We start from the raw sequence: 18,513 nt of genomic DNA, 5'->3' as shown, positions 1-18,513 counted from the left end.
TTCACTAGGACATTTCCCGAAAAAGGGGGAGCAACCAGGGGAACATGGCCACAGATCATTCCCTTCTGCAGAAAGTGCAAAGAGAGAAACATACTCCAACTTTTTCCTACATGCTGTGGAATAACTTGCCCCAAGGGGCATCTTGTAAAAATGCATGTGCCTTGCCACTGCCATAATGTGAACAACAATGGATCTGGTTGGGTGGAGAGAGCAAATGCATGAAGATTTCCCATCACCATGCAATGACAAACCACAATCTGATCCTTAGAAGGCAAGTAGATRTAAAGACTCTCCTTAAATATAGATGAAAACCACTTCTACTCCCCAGAAGCTTGTCAGATGAATTACCCATCCAATTTATTGTCGCACTTTAGTGTCACAAGAGTGAGTGTGAGGTTTCCCAGATGACAGTTTTTTTAACTCTAAAAGAAACTTTTTTTTTTTTTAATTGCATTTAAACCAAACCCAGAAACTCAGTCCATGGTTGGCATTCAGTGTTCTTCCTGGCTTGAAAAGCCACTTTGGGGAGCAGCTTGGCAGAAGATCTGTTTGTAATCTCCTAGAAAAACAAGTCTGAGTGGGATCACTTTTACATTCACCACTGCTCTGAACATTTAGACCTGGGTGTGTAAAAATAGGATACAAAGCTAACTATCCACAGCTTCACCATCTTTCCACTTTCCTCAATGAAAAAAGCAGTTAACACTGATCAAGTAAAATGCTGTTTTTCAGTTAGTCTCAAAATTATAATCTAACAATGAATCTTACACACTTTATTAATTTCAGGTAAACAAGGCATCAGAGAGATCTGCTTCTGTTTTATAAAGTACTGATTACAATGGCCAAGGTTAAAAGATTTAGACAACTTCCTTTTCTTTTGCAATCAACAATATTTAAGAAGAAAAAAATAGTGACTGGAAAGAAAAAGAACTGGATGCAGTGTAAAGACACAAACCAAATTCAAAATGCATATGACAAATGCTTTTAAGATTTGATTGTACACAACTGTAGGTATCTTATCATGTAAAATTTTTAATCACAGAAAAACAACCAGAATGAGTAAGTTAGTATTGCTTTTCAATAGTGAAACAATACATGAAAGAAGTACCTGGCTTTTGCAACAAGAAATATTCTCTATAATGTGAAGATCAGGCTTTTCTTTCCAAATTCAGTCATTTTATACAATAACAGAATAAAATTTTTACTAGTTCCAGGAAATATTTTAGAAATCCTACCTTAATCCAAGCTATTACCACGGGTTGCCACAAGGCATTTCTTTCCTCTTGACTGCAGCCTGTAACTCTGTTCAAGCATGCAGAAACTGAATTGCTGTAAAACTGTATTACCCGGTCTCTGGTGTGAAATCCCTAGGGAAATTGTGATAGCTTTACAGGGACTGAGTCCTCAAATTATTTAAAATTTGAAATGTCCTTTTTTTTTTTTAACCACATACAGAAACCTTACACATAATTACTCACAAAACTGTAATAATCGTTATAAAAATACCAGCATTTACCAACAATTTGCATACCTATATGTAGCCCACCGCATGGACTACTGGACTGATAAATCCTTTTTTTTTTTTTAATGTAGATCACTGTCTCCAGGGAGTTCTCTAAAACACACATACTGTACAGCAGGACACACAACGTATAAGAGAAAGGGCAGGTTAATTTTGATTACTTGATAGGTGAAGCAAACTGCCTGAACAGTGATGTGAATCCTTCAATCCTCCACTGAGCTGCAGTGAACTATACTCTTGCCAAGATCCCTGAAATACTATGTTGAATATGTAACTCTGCATCTTGACTGTTAACCCTTTCCCAGCATTTTTTTTTTCACATTTCTCTTCCTATTTATTTTTATTCCCAGCAGGAAGTATAAATTACATTAGCATAGAGAAGCTCACCCAAAAAAAAAAAAAACACACACAACCCAACAGCTCCACAGGCTGCCTTGAGCATGGATAAATTCCTCATTGGATCTCTGGGCTTACTGATCAGAGACTTGAACTTTTCACCCCTTTAGTAGAACACAGGCCTTCTGATCATCACAGTGTAATACTTGTCTGCTCACAGAGGTTTCAGCCTTTGGGTGTAACAACTGACATCAGTCAGGTAGTGTTTTTCCCATTAATTTTTGCATGCTTTAAATCAGCAGGCTACCATGATTACATATGCAAAAGCCATTTCTGATTTATAATAATACAATTATTCCAATTTGTATAGGCAATGTAAGTGCAGAATTCAGACCTTTTCTATAAATGTTGAGTCAGCAACCTCAAGATGTGTACTTTACTCTCACAAGTCAAAGGATACAGCCACTGAGTTCAGAGCAACAGTGTCTTAATGATATTTTAGTAAACAAGAAATTGGGAAGCACATACCCAGAAATGAGTGGGTCTGAATCAGCCTAACAAGCCACAAGCACTGAACTAGTAACCTCTCAGTAACATCTTTCCTTCCATTAGGCAAGTATGGTTCTGTACACAGACCTTGCAAAGACGAGCCTTTTCACACTGCTACCTCTCCATAGTTATTAAGTCTGCAACATTATAGAGATCTAAACATTGACAGAACACCAGGAAACTGTAGTGGCTGCCAGAATTGGAGCCTAGACACACACAACATGGCAGCTTGAGCCACAATATAAATTCATCAAATGGGGAATGCATATCTAGAACACATAAATGCAATCTGTTTACCTCAGTCCAATAGCCAATAACTGATCAGGTAACAAACATGGGTGCTTGAATATGAAACCATGGCAATTTGTATCTGGTGAATTAGTAAAATCATAGGAATTTGATGATTCATATCTGTGCAACATTGTAGCTGTTAACCAAATGACCTTACCACAATCTATACCTTAAAATCAATTTAGCAACCAAAACAAGCTTTTTCTTTTTACATTCAATCACCTAGAAAAGCTGAGTAATCAAACTCGCATACTCCTGAGCTTTAACATCAGACATAAAATCTAGAAATGACAGGTCAAGATCTTCATAGACTGAGCTTGTGATCTCTGGAACTACTGCTGTCAAACTAGTATAAAAACTGAGGTTCAGCATTACTAGCCTGATGGGTGTTTAGTGAACACATCTTAGAGATATTTTAAGTAGACTTAAATATAGCCTTGTACAGTGCATAGAAAGAGCATAACAAATAACAAAAAAGTTGTTAGGTACCATTTAAAACTAAATAAGGGAACACAAAGGGACCAGGGGGACTAGGGGACCAAGAAGAGAATAACTCAAATAAACGGAGAAGAGGAAATTTTTGGACATTCTTTATACAAAATACACCATGCAGAGAATGATCTGTGAGAGGACGCATTGCAGGCAGTGGTCCAGTCCCAAGGCACTTAAACACAGTGCTTGCTAAACTGAGTAATCCTCTTCAGTGTGAGCCAAAGAAAGCAGAAGACTGTAGAAGAAGACAAGATCTTTTTTCATGATCTTGTAAAACTGCAGATGCCATTACAAATATGCCCAGAGTTCTAACAGACCCAATTTTTTCAGGAGGAATTCAGATATTCAGTATATCTCCATGGGATCCTGATGGCCTTGGATAGCATTTTGATAACGGCCTGTCTCACAGGGCTCAAACACCTGTGCAGCTTCTTGGGTTTACATACTTCCTGTGTTTGTTGAGTGTAGAAGAATAGAGGTTGCTCACATGGAAGCGTGTCTGACATCTTGAAGGGTGCCCAGCGCCATCGCGCATACCATGACATATTTCTAGTGGTCTTAACCCTCCCTCCAAGTGTCCATGTCTCCTAAAAACATTCCTTAGCGGGAAATGCACCTGAGGGACCCACAGTACACCCCCTCCTAATTGCAGGGGTGTCCGCTCACAACCGCTGGGACTCTGTCGCCCTCCCGCCGCCCCGCGGGGTACAGCGCTGGTGAGGGGAGCTGCCCACCACACTCAGCAGGTGTTTGCAATGAACAGGTGGGAGACAGGACACAGCATTGCTGCTGTACTTGCTGAAGGACAGAGAAGTGGGGGAAGCCCCGCTGCACCGAAAGGGGCATTTCTACATGCTGCCGCGAGCTGCCGGGCTTGGGGGCCGGGGGAGTCATTTGTCAGTCGCCACTCATGCTCCCAGCAAGGTGCTCGCAGCCTGGGCCACAGCCCACCTCCGGCACAGCCAGACCGCAGGGCAGCTATTTTTGGAACAAATCCCTTTATTTGAAAAGCAAAAGCATGTGGTTTTTACACTCTGACTCATGCTGTGGTTTTCCAGAAGCCGTGAACACCACAACCACAGAGCGCGCRCACACATTCGTGCCTGCGCGCCTGCCTGTGCGAGGCGGGCCACGGCCCCCCACACCTGCCAGGCCACTGCGCCGCGCTCCGCGACAGCGCATGCGCGCACCTCCCCAGCCGCGCTGTCGGCGCAGGCGGAAGTGACCTCATGGCACAGCTCCTCTTCCTCCCGCCTCCCTTCCCGCTCGCTCTACCGGCGTTCTCTTTCCCTTCCGAGAGGCGGGTGACGTTGCCCGGGGCCGCTCCCCGATTGGCGGCCCTTCCCGCGGCGCGCGGAGCTCGCTGAGGATGAGGATGTCGGTCCCGCTGCGGCGGCTTCGCCAGGCGCCGCGGCACCTGCTGGTGTGCGAGAAGAGCCACGCACGGCACGCGCGCTCGCGCCACGCGGCGCACGTGCGGGACCACGCCTACAACTGCCGCGTGAGTGACGCATCCCCCCCCCTCGGCGGGAGGGGTTGCTGTCGTCGTCGCCTCGGAGCTGGCACGAGGCGGCGGCGGGGGGTGGGGTTAACGGACGCCGCCCGTGTTAACCGTCGCGCGAACGTGCTGGTCGGCGGTTGGTGGCTCTGGGGCGCGGGGAAGGGACCCCTTGGTGGGATGGCCACGCTGGCGCGTGGTGCCCAGCAGGCTCCTTTTACAGCGGGCCTCGAGCAGAGCGCGGCCAGCCCGTGTGGGGCTGCTTATCGATATAATCTTCCTGTGGTAAAAAGACTGAGCTGCTGGAAATCCCTCCCTTCTCTGAAACAGACCCCGCACCCCCGCCTCCCCCGGTGAAACCAAAACGAGCCTTAGCCTGAACAAAGTGCTCATGGTTGGGGTTGGTTCTGTGAGTCAGAAGTTCAAGGAGCTGGTATTTAGTCTTGTGCTAAAGCTGTTTTGCCAGGCTGTTTTGTTTTGTTGTGGACTGGTCCAAGTGACAAATCTGCCACCCCTTGCAGAGCAAGATTTCCCATCCTTGTCAGAGGTAACCTGCACATGTCTTTAGGGAAAAAAGGAGAAAGAAAAAAAAGTACTTTTTAGGCCATGTTGGCTTGGTGGTCTGGCACAGCATGTAGCGCCTCAGAGAGTGAAAGATCGTGCCAACGCAACCAGAATATATGAGGGGTGAACTGGTAGAAGAGATGACAAGGTTCTGTGGTGCTAGTGCCCTGAGAAAGTAATGTGAGTGACTGTACCCCCAAATGACTAGTCAAAGCAGTGAGGGCTATCACATTTCAACTGAAGCCTGGCCTCAGGTGTACCCTGAAAGTCCTTTCTCTCATGTTTTCTCTGCTTCTCCCAAAGTATTATGTAGTATTGTTATCAACAACTGCTWCCTTGTTTTAGACAACTTAATGTTGCTGTGTCCAGTGTTTGTCTGCTTACTGCTATCTTAGACTGTTGCAAGTTTCGGTCAGATCCTGTCTATGTCTTCGCCTAAGGAATTTTTTTAGTAGCTAACTGGGAAGGTTTCTACTGTGCGGTAAGCAGCTAGTTTGTCAGTCGTTACTTCTCTTGTATGTGTGTGCCAAAGGAGTTGTGTACTTATTCTCTGAGAGCTATTTTGTTTGAGAAAAACTTTTTTTCTTGGTGTGTGTTTTGGGGGATAAGGGGGACCTTTCCCCTGCTAGTGCATGGTTGTTGGGAAGCTTGGTACCTGTCCAGGCAATAAGCTTGTTCGCCCTGGACTTCTGGACTTAGAAATTCTCTTGATCAGTGAAACACTTACAGCAAAGGTTTTAAACAGAGTAAATGGATATTAGTGGTAGGCAATTGGACTGAAAGACTGAGTGCTGAATTTAGTAAGAACAGCTAGGTGCTCATCCCTTTTGAGAATTAGTTTCCTAATTTAAATTAGCAACCTGTTACTGRAATCTTAGCCTTAATGTGTCCTTTAAAAAGGAAAAAGACTTTACAGTTTTTATGACTATTTTGGCACTCATAAGACCATCTTCAGGTTTTGTCTTGTGGTGTCTTCACCCTGCTGACCTCCAAAATATTTTAGAGTAGAATGTATTTATTCAAAAAGAAGTTTAAATTCTACTTTGATTCTTTGCTTTTTAATGGAGATTACATAAATGCCTAGCATACATTCTTAGTTATAACTGCATCTTGCAAAAAGGGCTTAAGGAAATAGTCCAAGTTAACTTTATCATGACTTGAAACAAGATCTTTTGTCAAGTCATGCTGTGTAAAATTATCTTGTTACTTAACACCTCAAATGCTATTATATAGCATATAAAATACAAGACTTGAATAATTTATTGCTGTACATGGAGACTTTGTCCAAATTGTTAAATTTTGAAGGTAAAAATATTTTTAAATCTCATTTTGATGTAACATATTGATCTCTTCAAAAAGATTTTCATTTATATTTTTCTGTTTTCCCCCAGAACAATTTTTAGAACATGATTAACATTACAAATGTGTTCCTGATAGGTGTCCTTTTTGATCCCTGAATGTGGCATACTACCTGAAGTGCTGAAAAGTACGATTGCAGATGTTGGAGAGTACTATCTGCTGAGGAATTTATCACTTCATGAATTGGTCACTCATGAATTCATTGATACTTTTGTGAAGAAAGGTAAGGAGGTAATCAGAATGTGATAAATACAGTATTATTGTATATTCTTGATGACACAGTAAAATTCAGTAATTATATATTCTGAAAAGTATTTTAAAGGAAGGGAAGAAGTAGTACTAACAAAATTCTGTATGCATTTCTTTATCTGTTTTTTTCTGCTTTGTGGTGTGTGAGCATTTATTTACACCTGACGGGTCCTTCTATGATTGTTCCACCCATTTCCCCCCCCCCCCTTTTTTTTGAAAGTAGCTTGAGATCCCTCTTCTGCAGTTTCCCTGTCATGCATATTCTGTATTCCCTAAAAACTAGCTTTCAGACCCACAGTTCTCTCTCTAATTAATATTATAATTTATTGCATTCCTACTGAAAAATATTGCCTCTCTAGTTCCCATAAAGTCAGCACTAACCTTGTGTAGCCTAACCTCTTCATTTCTCCCTGTCACATCTTAATTCTGCAAGCCAGCTGTCAAAAGTGTTTCTATGTATCCTCTCAATTATTTACCTTCTACCTCTCATCTTTATGTAGATTCCTGCAGAAATCAGCTCCCTTCTCCACTTCTGATTCCTCATAATTCAGCTCAGAGCTGTGTTCCACACCTGGCAAAGCCTGGGCTTCCTTTGAAAGAGAAAAAATAGCCTTGCTTTTTCTGCTAGTGGAGTTGTAGTGGGTCATCCTTGAACAGTAAGAGCAAAGTGGATGTGAGGAAAGATGCAGCCTTTGCCCAGCCAACTTGCTTTTATTGCATATTCACAGCACACTGTTTTCATCTGCTAGGGCCCACTCATTTAGCTCAAGATAAACGTTGTTCCCTTCAGATGACTGACAGAGGGAAAAAGCCTTTAAAGGGAAAAGAGAGGAGATAAGAGAACATATGGGAGAAACAGGAAAATAAGGGATACATTAGGACTATGTTTCCTATTTTCTCTAGTCTCATTAATAGGTCTTATGCCCACTAGTTTTATAGAAGCAGAATGCCATTTGTATGCCAAGTTTACAGGATCTGACTCCTGATTTCTAGAAAAAGAAATTGGTTGTGGTAAATACTACTACAAAATATATTGAGTAATATGAGCATATTCCACCTTATTTTTAGGTGAACTGATAGCTGAAAAGTATTTGGAAAAAACTTTTTTTTTCCATTTACAGAATGGGAAAGGTCAAAGGTGGAAATAGTGTTTGTGTTTGGGCATTATTGTTCATGTTATCTGTGTTACAGGTCCTTTAAAGTAGTGCCAATATAAGATTTGTAAAGATAATAACAAAATGCCTTTTTGTTTGAGAAGGCAGAAGAAAGTTAGTTGATTAAAACACAAGGGTTAAGAATGATTCAAATGGTATTTGGCAGGCTCTGCTATCTTGAGGTGAGTCTCTCATGTTGTCATATCTTTCTCTTGAGACTGTAATCTCACGGCTTTCTGTTTCACTATTAAAGGTTCATGCCATGCACTTACCTATAACACAAAAATTGATCAAGATAATACTGCAGCTCTGCTACCAACTGGTATGATTTTTTTTTTTTCTCTTCATAACATGTATATATTGATTATAGTCTTTGTTTTTTCCATTTGGAATGATGTAAACTGGAAAATATAGTACCTACTATACTTTATTAAAATATGCTTGTATTAAATATTTCATTTTAATTTATTGCTTGATTCATGCTGTTAAATTATTTTATTTCATAGAAAGGTAAGTGAAAATCAGTTTCATGTATAGAGTCAGATTGTCAGTGCTTCAGCTGTCATTGCAAATGCTACAGAGGAATATTTTTGTTCCAACTCTGTTTCAACTACTTATTTCCTACTGATCTTAAAGACAGAATTTGTACAAAGGAAAAGCACATCTTTAAATAGTATCAGCACTGTTTAGGAGCTCTTGTTAACTACTCAGTGTTCACTATTTGAGAAATATGTAATGTATTAAAATACTCTGTTGTATTTTCATCAGAGTTGTACAACAAAATATTCTGTGATTCTCTGATTACTTTTCAGGTGAGATTTTTCATGCAAAGAAAATAGTGGAGCTATTTTGAGGTTTCTACTATATCTTCTTTATCAAATATAATAGAGACACAAATTGGTTCATCAGCCCTCTAGCCTAAAATCTTAAAAAGTAAGAGGTGCTAATCAGGTCATCAGTAAATTGGTTGGACTTGGATGATCTCCAGAGGTCCCTTCCAACCTGTGATTCTGTGAAATTCAGATTCTTCAGAGCAGGAAGTCCTTTGTGTACTGTATTTGCATAGGCCTAGCAGAATGGAAACTTAGTAGTGATTGAGTTTGTATGATTTAATTATTACAAGATATACACACTTAATGCAAGCCAAAGTTAGAATTCCTGGTGATGCCACCTTCTCAAATTTGTAGCAACAGCTTTATTTGTTTATATTATGTATTATACCATTACTTGTATTCAAAAGACCGTGGTGGAGAGCTGTGTGGAAGTTCTGTACAGAGTGGCAGTTGCCAGATTTAGGTTCATGAACCTGGAAGTGGAATTAGTGATAAGCAGATATGCTCTAGAATGATAAGCAAATTCTTATCTTCACTCATGTGAGCAGTCCCATTGGGGTTGGTGGAACTACTCTTTTATGTTTAGTTGTGCAGCAGTGTATGCATGAATATTTACAAAATCAGGCCCTAGTGTAATCCAGTGTTCAACAAATGATATAGCAAATGCTAGGGGACAAGCAGAAGAAGCACTGGGGTAATATAAATAAGGTAGAACAGTTAAGAATGGTAGCTGTGTGTATTTCAGGAATAATATTACACTTATTCTGGTTCGTAAGACATGTTTGATAACAAAGAATAATTGACTTTTGGCATTTTTAAGGGTTAATCTGGTAATCCATTTAACTGGAACTAAAGGACTCTGGATTACATTGGTAATACCTAGTGATCCAAATGCATAACATTGCATAAAGTATAAGGTTCTCAGAAGACTTGAAAGGGAGCTTTACATTAAGGCTTGTTTTGTGTATAGGAAAACTAATTCTATCAGTGGATAAGGATACTTATGAAGAACTTGGACTTCAAGGTCGCCCTTCTCAGTATTCTGGCAAAAAAGTAATGAGATATAGTAAGTACTGTTTATGTTAACAGCACTTATTTCAGATCTGTCTGTGAAGTACCTTATTAGGATGTCAAACCAGCCAYACTTAAACTTTTCTTAAAATTGATTATTGTCTAGGTGGTATTTTTCCAGATGTACATACAAGGACCACATGATGAGAAACATTAATTTTTGAAATAATAAAGCAGCTGTAAGGCAACAAGTGTGATCTTATGGGTAGCGTTATAAAACTTTTAATTTTTGCATTTTTCAAGAAGTATTGTTTATACTGGAGTGATGCAGGAGTCAAGAATTCTTGTATCCTGGGTGCAGTATATATGCCTTCTGGTTTTAATCAGAAAATACTAACCTAATTAAGGCAAAGCTTATAACTTGCACACTCCACAAAAAGTCAGCAAAGAACCTTATCCAAGATTCCTTTTTTGAGAGGGAGAATTCTACTACATTTGACATTTAAAATGGTAGCCTTGATATACTATGTACTGGGAAAAAAAGTAATTTTTTTAACAGATGCAGAGAAGACATACTGAGTGTGACTTTTTTTTTTTTTAAAGTAATAATTAAAAAAAAACACCTTGCCATCTCAAAACAGACGAGAACCTGCACTACTCCAGAAGTAACAGTAGATTATATTTTGAAGAGGAAACTTGTTATGTACAAAAATAATTTTGGCATAACAGGATATCGTTTTACCATTCAATTTGTCAAATAAAATGTATGATGCAATTTCCATCTTAAAAATAAATGCAACTTTTAGTCTGGGACCAATTGATATCGAGAAACTGTTGAAAAAGTGTTGTAGCCATGCATGTGGCTTTTGGTGTTAGAAGTTTTAGCTTTTTTAGTGCTAATAGCTTACCTAGTTACTAAGATATTTTTAAAGCTACTCTTCTGTGACTTCCGTCACTGCCTTTACAAAAGGAATCTGTCCCTGCTGTCACTAGAAAGCAGTTTTCAAAATGTATTAAAGTAAGGATGGCAGGAGGCAAATGTTCATTTGCAAAATGGGCAGTAGTATCTGCTTGATTAAATACTTTGTAAAAATGCTGTACGTGTCAAAAGGAGGTTTAATTTTTTCTGGTTTCTTTACATTTGTTTAATTCTTATGGCATTTAATATTAAAATTGAGTTCCATTGAGTAAAACTTGCTTTTGTTTATTTTGCAGTTATAACTATCGACTTGATGGATCCCAGCTTTCATCCTGATAGTAAGAAACATAAGAGGGTGCTTTGGGCCTTGAAAGAAAAGAAACCTTTAGAATTTGACTTCCTACTGGCTTGGTATAATACAGGTAATAAGAACTAAAAGGAAATCCAAAATGTAACTGACCCTGAAATCTAAATTTTTCTAGTTTACTGTTCTTTTCTAGTGATTGTCGAAACATGTTTTTAGTGAAGGGAAAAATTAGATTAAAGTTTGTTCGGGTGAGCTTTTGGCTTTTTTTTGTTTTGTTTTGTGTGTGTGTAACTTCCTATATAGCAGTTTCAGTTCAGGAAGTCAGTAGTGATTCATGGGAGTTATATTAGTTGTTTGTTTTCCCTGTCTTTCCTGTAGGACAGGCTTGCTGGCCTAATTTTGCCCCTTTGAAAGCACTGCTTCTTCTTTATAAATCTGTGGCATATATAATTATTATTAATGTACATTTTTTTTATGCTTTATTAATACATATGTGGTACATATTTGGTTTAGTGTTGCCAAAGTATTTGAGATGGAGAACTTCATGCTTCAGCAGCAGCTGTAGGACATGTACAGAGTCCCTGTTTCTGTCAGGTGCTGTGTACACTGATGCAAACAATATCCCCTATTTTTAAATTTTATTCTCAAGCACTTGGTTGAGATTGGAGCAGAGTGAGTGTTTCTTGTTATAAGAAATTGTATCATTTCAAATCATCTTTCTTCTAGTGTTCATGTATGTGCTGTTTTCTGATGACATTGATTTTTTTGCTGAATTTACGTATTGCTTTTCTTCTGAAGATCATTTTCCAAAGTTGTCAGTTGCTTGTATTACCTCAGAACAGGCTGTATTGAGGAATATATAGCATTTGCATAACATTGACAGAAACTGCAAGAGTCTCTGCTACAGAAAAATGTGTATTTGTTCATCAGAGCTGTGTAGCTTTTAGTGTGGTTCTGCTTTGAGTCTTGGACCCACTAAGAAGCCTCTACTGTAGTGAAAAGGGATGTTTGAGAGGTCCCTAAGTATGCTTCCCCTTCTACTCTTTATATTCTTACTGTTTTCTGACTCTTCAAGACCAAGTCTGAGAGAGAGTTACTGATTTGAGAAATTAAAAACGCCTACGGACTCCTTTAGTACTGTCCCGTGTTTCATTCAAGTCCTTCATGTTCCCCCCGCCCTTTTTAAGTACTAATCGTATGACAACGATTCTTCCCTGTGTGTGATACAGAAGAATTTTAAAGGCTTACATTTCCCACTCTTGTCTTCCTCTTCAGGAAAGGGTAAAAGGGTAAAGACTCTTGCTACCATAAATGGTGACATAAATTCAACTAAGGTAGCAGAGATCCAAAGGCTCAGCTTACTTAGATTTATGACCCTGGGCAGAGAGCAAAATGCTTCTAGGGCTGGTATGCTTCTTATGTTTGTTGCTGCCAGTGTAGCAGTATTCAGGAAGAATAGCATTCCTTTTGTTCAGTTTTTTACTGTCCAAAAAACTGCAGTTCAATCATCTCCAGAATATGGAGTTAAATCTGAGTGCTTTTTTTGTTCAGGAATCTAGTGCTCATAACATAAGAAAGACTCTTAGTTCCTTACTACTGCCGAAAATAAAATCTTTACAGATTTTATTAACAGATATGAGGCATTCTGTAGATTTTGCTGGAAGGGAGGGCTATATTTTCTCCAGAGAATTCTCGTCCTCCATGAATGTTCTACTTGCAGTCTTCATGCTGATAACCACTGTTTTTTGATATGGCCAGCTCTTCTGCAGACCTATAAACATTCAGTGCCTTTTTCCAAAAGCAAGGTTTTCTGTTTTCATACCCTTTTTTTTTTCGCTTTGTGGTTCTGGCACTGAGAGGAACAGAAAAGGGGAACATGAAATGTCTCATGTCCCTAATGACAGATTGAAAACAATATTTTTCTTTTCTTTTCTTTTTGCTGTAATTTCTATGACAATTTTAAATGTTTATTGGCTGAAAGTCACTGGCCTCCAAGAAAACTTTGACAATGTGCCTGGTTATTGTTGACAAGGGAAGCTATGCCATAGCTAGAGGAATTGTTGTGTTGAAGTCTTGGCTGTAGCCTTTGGGATTTCCTGAAGTTACAACTATAGCTGAGGCTCCCATTTGGAATGGAGATTTGTAGTTTATGTATAAATTTTTACATTTGACTAAGAATTCTGGGGAGATACTATACATCCTATGAGCCTGTTAGTATAACAAATGCCTACAGGAAGCACAGTCTGAAGGAGGATCACTTGTTCTAGGATTTTTCAGACTTCAAAACACAAAATAAATTACCAAGAGTTCAGTAGCTGCCTCTCTTTGTCCCTGCACCCTTCTGCACTTCAACAGCCTTTTCTGAAGGACCACTGAAAGGGTCAGCTTAGCCCTTCTTTTTCTGTTCCCCCAAATGATTGTCCATTGGAGGATAGGTATGGCTGATGGAATTTAGATAGTTCATAACTTTTGGTAGTGGGCCCTGGATATTGTATCCTACAGTTTTTCTATCCTGTTCTTGAATTTCATTTGTTCATACTTGCCTTTACAATGGTAATTTGAATGCTTTTCTGGACTTCAGGCTTCTCATAAGTAAGGAGCTATTCCTTGGTAGTGAGCTGTTGTCACTTTAAGAAAATGTAATACTTTATCTGGAGTATCAAATCCAGGAGAATCTATTTTACATCAGTTACTTTACTGCTTCAAAAAGACATTTGGTTAATATCTCTTAATTTGCAAGGTGTTTGCTTCCAAGTGTAGATTAGGTCTTTATAGTTTTAGCATTATACAGGCAAGTGGACCAGATTTCTTCTGACTGTGCATATAGCTAGGTTGTTTTGTCCCATCCTTGATCTGATTTTATGTGCCATTTTGGATTACTTAATAGAGGTAGAAGAGACTTGACCTTTCCCACAGATCTGTCATGGTGCATCTAACTACTATATCCGTACTGTGTTTGAGGTTGTCCCACTTTCTTCTGTCCTCTATACTGAAGTGAAGTTGCTGATTTAGTTTATACTGAAGTGAGGTTGCTGATTTAGTTTATTGATTTCTCCCCCGCCCCTTCTTCTTTCTCCCTTCAAAGTTCTGCTCCCTCCGTGAACCCTTGAATTCATCTTGATGTCACTGGTAAATCTGTTCTTCAACTTGTAATCACCTGTTTCCTTTCCTGCTATTCAGGGAAAACGGGGTCCTGGGTTGGCAGACACTTCAGTGTGGTGGGTAGGAGAGCTTCTAGTCTTGATGACTAGTTTGGGTATTTTTCTGAGATAATATTACCTTCCAAATATGCCTTATCTGAAGGTGATTTCTGGATTTAATGTAAAACCAGAATTTTTCCAGTATTCCTTCCTAAATTGAAGTTTCCTGTCACACCTGGAATATCAAGTATGCAGTCTTTAGGTGATGGGATAAGATGTCTCAGAATGATTCTTATATGTTCTTGTCCTCAGCTGAGAGAACTAAAAGATCCACTAACTTGACTTGCTAGATAGCAGACTCTGAGTGTCTTTTAGGACAATGAAAAGGGAAACATCCTGTGGTTGTGAAGGCATGTTGCAGGAGAAATTCAGTGACACTAGGAACTTTTTGCAAAGTATTCCTGAGATCTGCTGGGCTGCCAATTCTTCTCCATCAGGATTGCTCATGCTTCTAGATGTCATGTGTCTCTAGAAGGCAGTTCTTGCTGAACTAGTGATCCTGGGATCTCTCCAGGTATTCAGTGCTTTGCAGGGAGAATATGGCTTGAGTTCATTCGAACTTACTTCTCTCTAGCTGGTCTTAGATACATTATCTCCACATACGTCTTTGATGCATATTCCTGTCCCTCTTGCTGACCTGATGGTATGAGGCATACATCACCCTTTTACAGCAACAAGCACCTGGGCTTGAGTGGGCGGGGAATGTATGTATGGATACTGCTAAGACAAAAGTTATTTAGGCATAGGTATGATCACAATAGGTGTGCATAGGCAGACCACTCTTCTTGGGGAGAAGTTAACAGGCAAATAGTTTTCCTTTCATGTGCTCTTTTTCAGGAACACTCTGAATTCCTGTTTCTAATGAGTTCATTTTTTTTACTTGCCCAGTTAAAATGCTTGAATTTTCTATTGACAGATCTATTTCTTTACATACCAGTTAAATAGGACTTTTACTGAGCTGTGGTAAGTTGCTGGATCTTGAGCTAATTCTCACTTCCAAGAAAATAAGGAAAATGACAATTCTACGGCTTTTGCAAAAGATAGATAACAGCATGTAAGCAGTTTTACTTGCAGTTTAACATTGCACCCTATTTTCCTAACAAATGCACGTATAAAGGTTTCGTGTATCCAGTGCTCCCTTTGTTCTGTAGTTTTGTAACAGCTCTTTGTGGTGTTGTGTTGTTAAGGTGCAGAGGGATCAACATTGATGTCATACTTTCCCAAAAACCAAATACAGACTCTGAAGCCAAAAATAACATTCAGCACGTTAAGAGACTTGCAGTGTCCAGTGTTACAAAGTAATGAACTACAAGGAAAGCCAGAAGAGTCATGCAGTACAGAGGAACTGTTTGAATGGTTGGGAGCTGTCTTGAATCAAGTTAGCTTGTAAGTACCTGAACTTGTTTGATCTTAATATTTTAAGTAAGGAAGGCCACAATTTTTTATTTTTTTTTTTTAATGTAAGAAAAGGCATGTTTCTGTAAGTGGGATGCCTAAGAAGCACTTACATGCTTGTTTAATAGTCTTGAATAACATATCGGTGGTTTTGGAGATACTTATGACATCTGAATTGCTTGGGTATTAATTTAGATGATATACACAGATACTGTTTGTTTGGTACTAGATAGCATTAGGAAAATTTTCTGTAGAAGACCTAAAATATGTTTATTTCAGCTACTTTTTTTTTTTTTTTTTTCAGAGACAACAAATCTTTTAGTTTTTTATCAACCTACTGCTGTCCTCAGCCCAACACAATAGTGGAACAAGCTTTTTTGTGCACAATCACAGGTTTCATAATTCCTGAGACGATAATTCAGTTACTGGAGAAACTGTGGTAAGGGTTGACAGGGGTACATGATTAAAACATTTATACTTTATATAAAGTTTTTACTTCTCAGAATTGCTTTTAACTACTTGTTTTCAGTAGTGCTGCTGGAGGTGAGAAACAAAAAAAATACACAAAATGAAGACACTTTTTAATTAGGAAACAAGCAGGAAACTTAGCAATGGTATAAAAAGCAATAAATAATTTTGGATACTTCAAATTTGAGAATGCCTGCCCTATGTTCTAATACTGACTTTGCTTTTTATCTTAATTTCTAAGAACCAGTGGCTCCACTGAGCTCACACATCTTTCATATTTCCATTGTCTATGAAAGTCAGGCACCCTGAAACACACTTGATTTAGCACTTTTAACTATTGGTGAACAGTATGATTGGAATCCTTCATGGTACCAAAAAGCGTTTCACATGGTTATTGTGGTTTTGTGTTAAATTAACTTAAAATGTTTTTTTTTTTTTGTGTCAAGTGGTATAACAGGGCATTGAATAGTGATGAACAGGGTATCTGTGGTTCTAATTGAATATCAAACTGCATGGTACTGGTGTATTGTAGATCATCGTGATATCTACCTATGTTGTATGTTAGTGCTACTGCCACTGATAGCAAATTCTGGAAGCTCCTGGCTCTGTGTGTAAGAAAACTCTTGGAGTGGCTGGTGGCTAATGGTTGCAGAACTGACACATGACAATATTGCTGTTCCTTCATCTGGAATATCACTTGCTCCTCTGAGCAATTTTTGAATCTCATGCTGAAAGCCTCTTTAGACTAGGGTTAGAACACAGATATCCTTGGCTTTTAGTGTTTGCTTAAGACCAGTGGACAATGTCTGGTTTTGATTATTTTTTAATCCGTTTCCTTTCTGGTAGTAAAAGTGTTTGTCTTCTATGTCTTTTTTGCCCTGATAGTGACTGCTCTCAGTAAATGCTTATTTTCTGAAAGATGAAAGAATGTCTTAGGAAATTCAGAACAGCTAGTTTACACTTTATTTCTAAGTTACAACTTGCAGTTCTACCTGTCAAAAAGTATGGTAGAAATACTAAAGAGTCAGTCACATTTCATTTCCTAATATCTTCTGGTAGAATATTTTCTTTTGAATTTATTTATTATGTACTAAAGCACTTTAAAATTCTTTAAAATAGATAGTCCAATTAGTACTCTAACTTTACACTTCCTTCTTACTCTGTATTAATCCTGGAGCATCAGCTGAACAAGAGTGTCCCTTTGGACTTTTCAGTTGTATCTTTTAAAATAATGCAATTTGAAGTTATAGATGCTTTACTGGCCAAAAAGAAAAAGTATGTAATGGCTTTAGTAGGCATCCTCCACAGCTTAAATCATTTTTTAACTCCTTTAATTAAAAATTTTCACTAAGTGCCTGTGTCTTTGATTTTCTACTTTGTTGTACACTTGAACATACTCTTTATCCTGTTATAGTTRTTAACTTGTTTTCTGTCTTGCAGCTGCTATTTTGATGAACCAAAACTGGCACATTGGCTGACCTTAACTGTGCATGGCTTTGCAGACAGCCCTGTTTCCTGGAGAGAAAGTGAACATGGTTTTCACAAGGGAGGAGAAAACTTGTACAACTTTGTTGTTTTTAGAAACCTGGACTACTGGCTTCAGATGGCTGTAGGAACGAATGATGATTGTCCTCCATGAAGCTCTGTCTACAGAAAAAACATTCTAATAATTCCATGTTATTGTATAGAAACCTAATAAGATACTTTTTATAAAAATAATTGGATAATAAGTTAAGTACTAAGAGGATGTATGTTTTTTTCCATTATTTATAGCTCCTTAAAGGTGACCTGCAATGAAATAAATGGATTTTTGTTCCTTAATGGTCATACAATGCCTTCTGAAAGACCACAATTTTAGCTTTAAGAAGATTTTTTGTGAGTTTAAGTTCTCAGGAATTGACCATAGGTGGTGTTTCTTTTTATTCAGGTGTCATTTTAGAATTTGAAAGTTATGTTTCCAGATTGTTAGCTAAAATACTTGGGAGAAAAGCTCATTTTGCAACGTAATGTTTTCATGCTTTAAAGATCCATAAAAACTTCAAAGTCATGTTTAAGACATTTCAGCCTAGCTGCTGGTTTTAAAAAAGAAAAGAAAAAGTGAGATGTTTGGGAGGGGAAAGGAGGAGAGGGGAGGTGAGGAGGAGGTATGTAAGAGTGGGCGGAGCACCTCTTGAACGTGGAAAAAGCAAAGATGACAGACCTGCTTTGTTTTTATAGATCACTATTACCATRAAGAAGAAATTGATTTTTAGCAGTGATACAAAGGGGTCCTCCTCACTTTTTAATCAACACCCTTCCCACACACACATACACCCCAAATCTCTACTTTTAAAAGCAGCTTGTGATTCTTGCTTGCAGGGCAACTC

General features: G+C 38.7%; 1 protein-coding gene across 6 annotated transcripts; it reads left to right on the top strand.

The window, feature by feature from the left end:
• The first annotated feature begins 4,154 nt into the window (after positions 1-4,154).
• On the top strand, positions 4,155-17,885 carry RPP40 (ribonuclease P/MRP subunit p40). 6 transcript variants are annotated; one of them, XM_026069574.1, is made up of 8 exons: positions 4,161-4,691; positions 6,690-6,834; positions 8,268-8,336; positions 9,818-9,913; positions 11,074-11,199; positions 15,472-15,670; positions 15,984-16,115; positions 17,588-17,885. In XM_026069574.1, exons 1-8 carry the CDS (start codon positions 4,560-4,562, stop codon positions 17,784-17,786), a joined length of 1,098 nt encoding a protein of 365 aa, XP_025925359.1. In that variant the 5' UTR covers positions 4,161-4,559; the 3' UTR covers positions 17,787-17,885. The 6 variants fall into 6 exon arrangements, with proteins under 6 accessions (XP_025925362.1, XP_025925359.1, XP_025925358.1 ...); XM_026069573.1 differs by having other exon boundaries at positions 4,176-4,691; positions 15,984-16,118; XM_026069576.1 differs by lacking the exon at positions 4,161-4,691 and adding an exon at positions 4,825-5,097 and having other exon boundaries at positions 15,984-16,118.
• The last annotated feature ends 628 nt before the right edge of the window (positions 17,886-18,513 follow it).

This window comes from Apteryx rowi, unplaced genomic scaffold, assembly GCF_003343035.1.
Source record: "Apteryx rowi isolate R43461 unplaced genomic scaffold, aptRow1 scaffold_3, whole genome shotgun sequence".
NCBI classification, from domain to species: Eukaryota; Metazoa; Chordata; class Aves; order Apterygiformes; family Apterygidae; genus Apteryx; species Apteryx rowi.
Note: the sequence above shows the minus strand (reverse complement) of the source record. Positions and strands in the feature narration are given on the sequence as shown.

Coding starts and splice junctions, on each gene's coding strand:
- RPP40 (XM_026069573.1), top strand. CDS start 4,560: ATGAGGATGTCGGTCCCGCTGCGGCGGCTTCGCCAGGCGCCGCGGCAC. Junction 9,914..11,073: donor CAAAAAAGTAATGAGATATA/GTAAGTACTGTT, acceptor TTTATTTTGCAG/TTATAACTATCGACTTGATG. Junction 16,119..17,587: donor CAGTTACTGGAGAAACTGTG/GTAAGGGTTGAC, acceptor TCTGTCTTGCAG/CTGCTATTTTGATGAACCAA.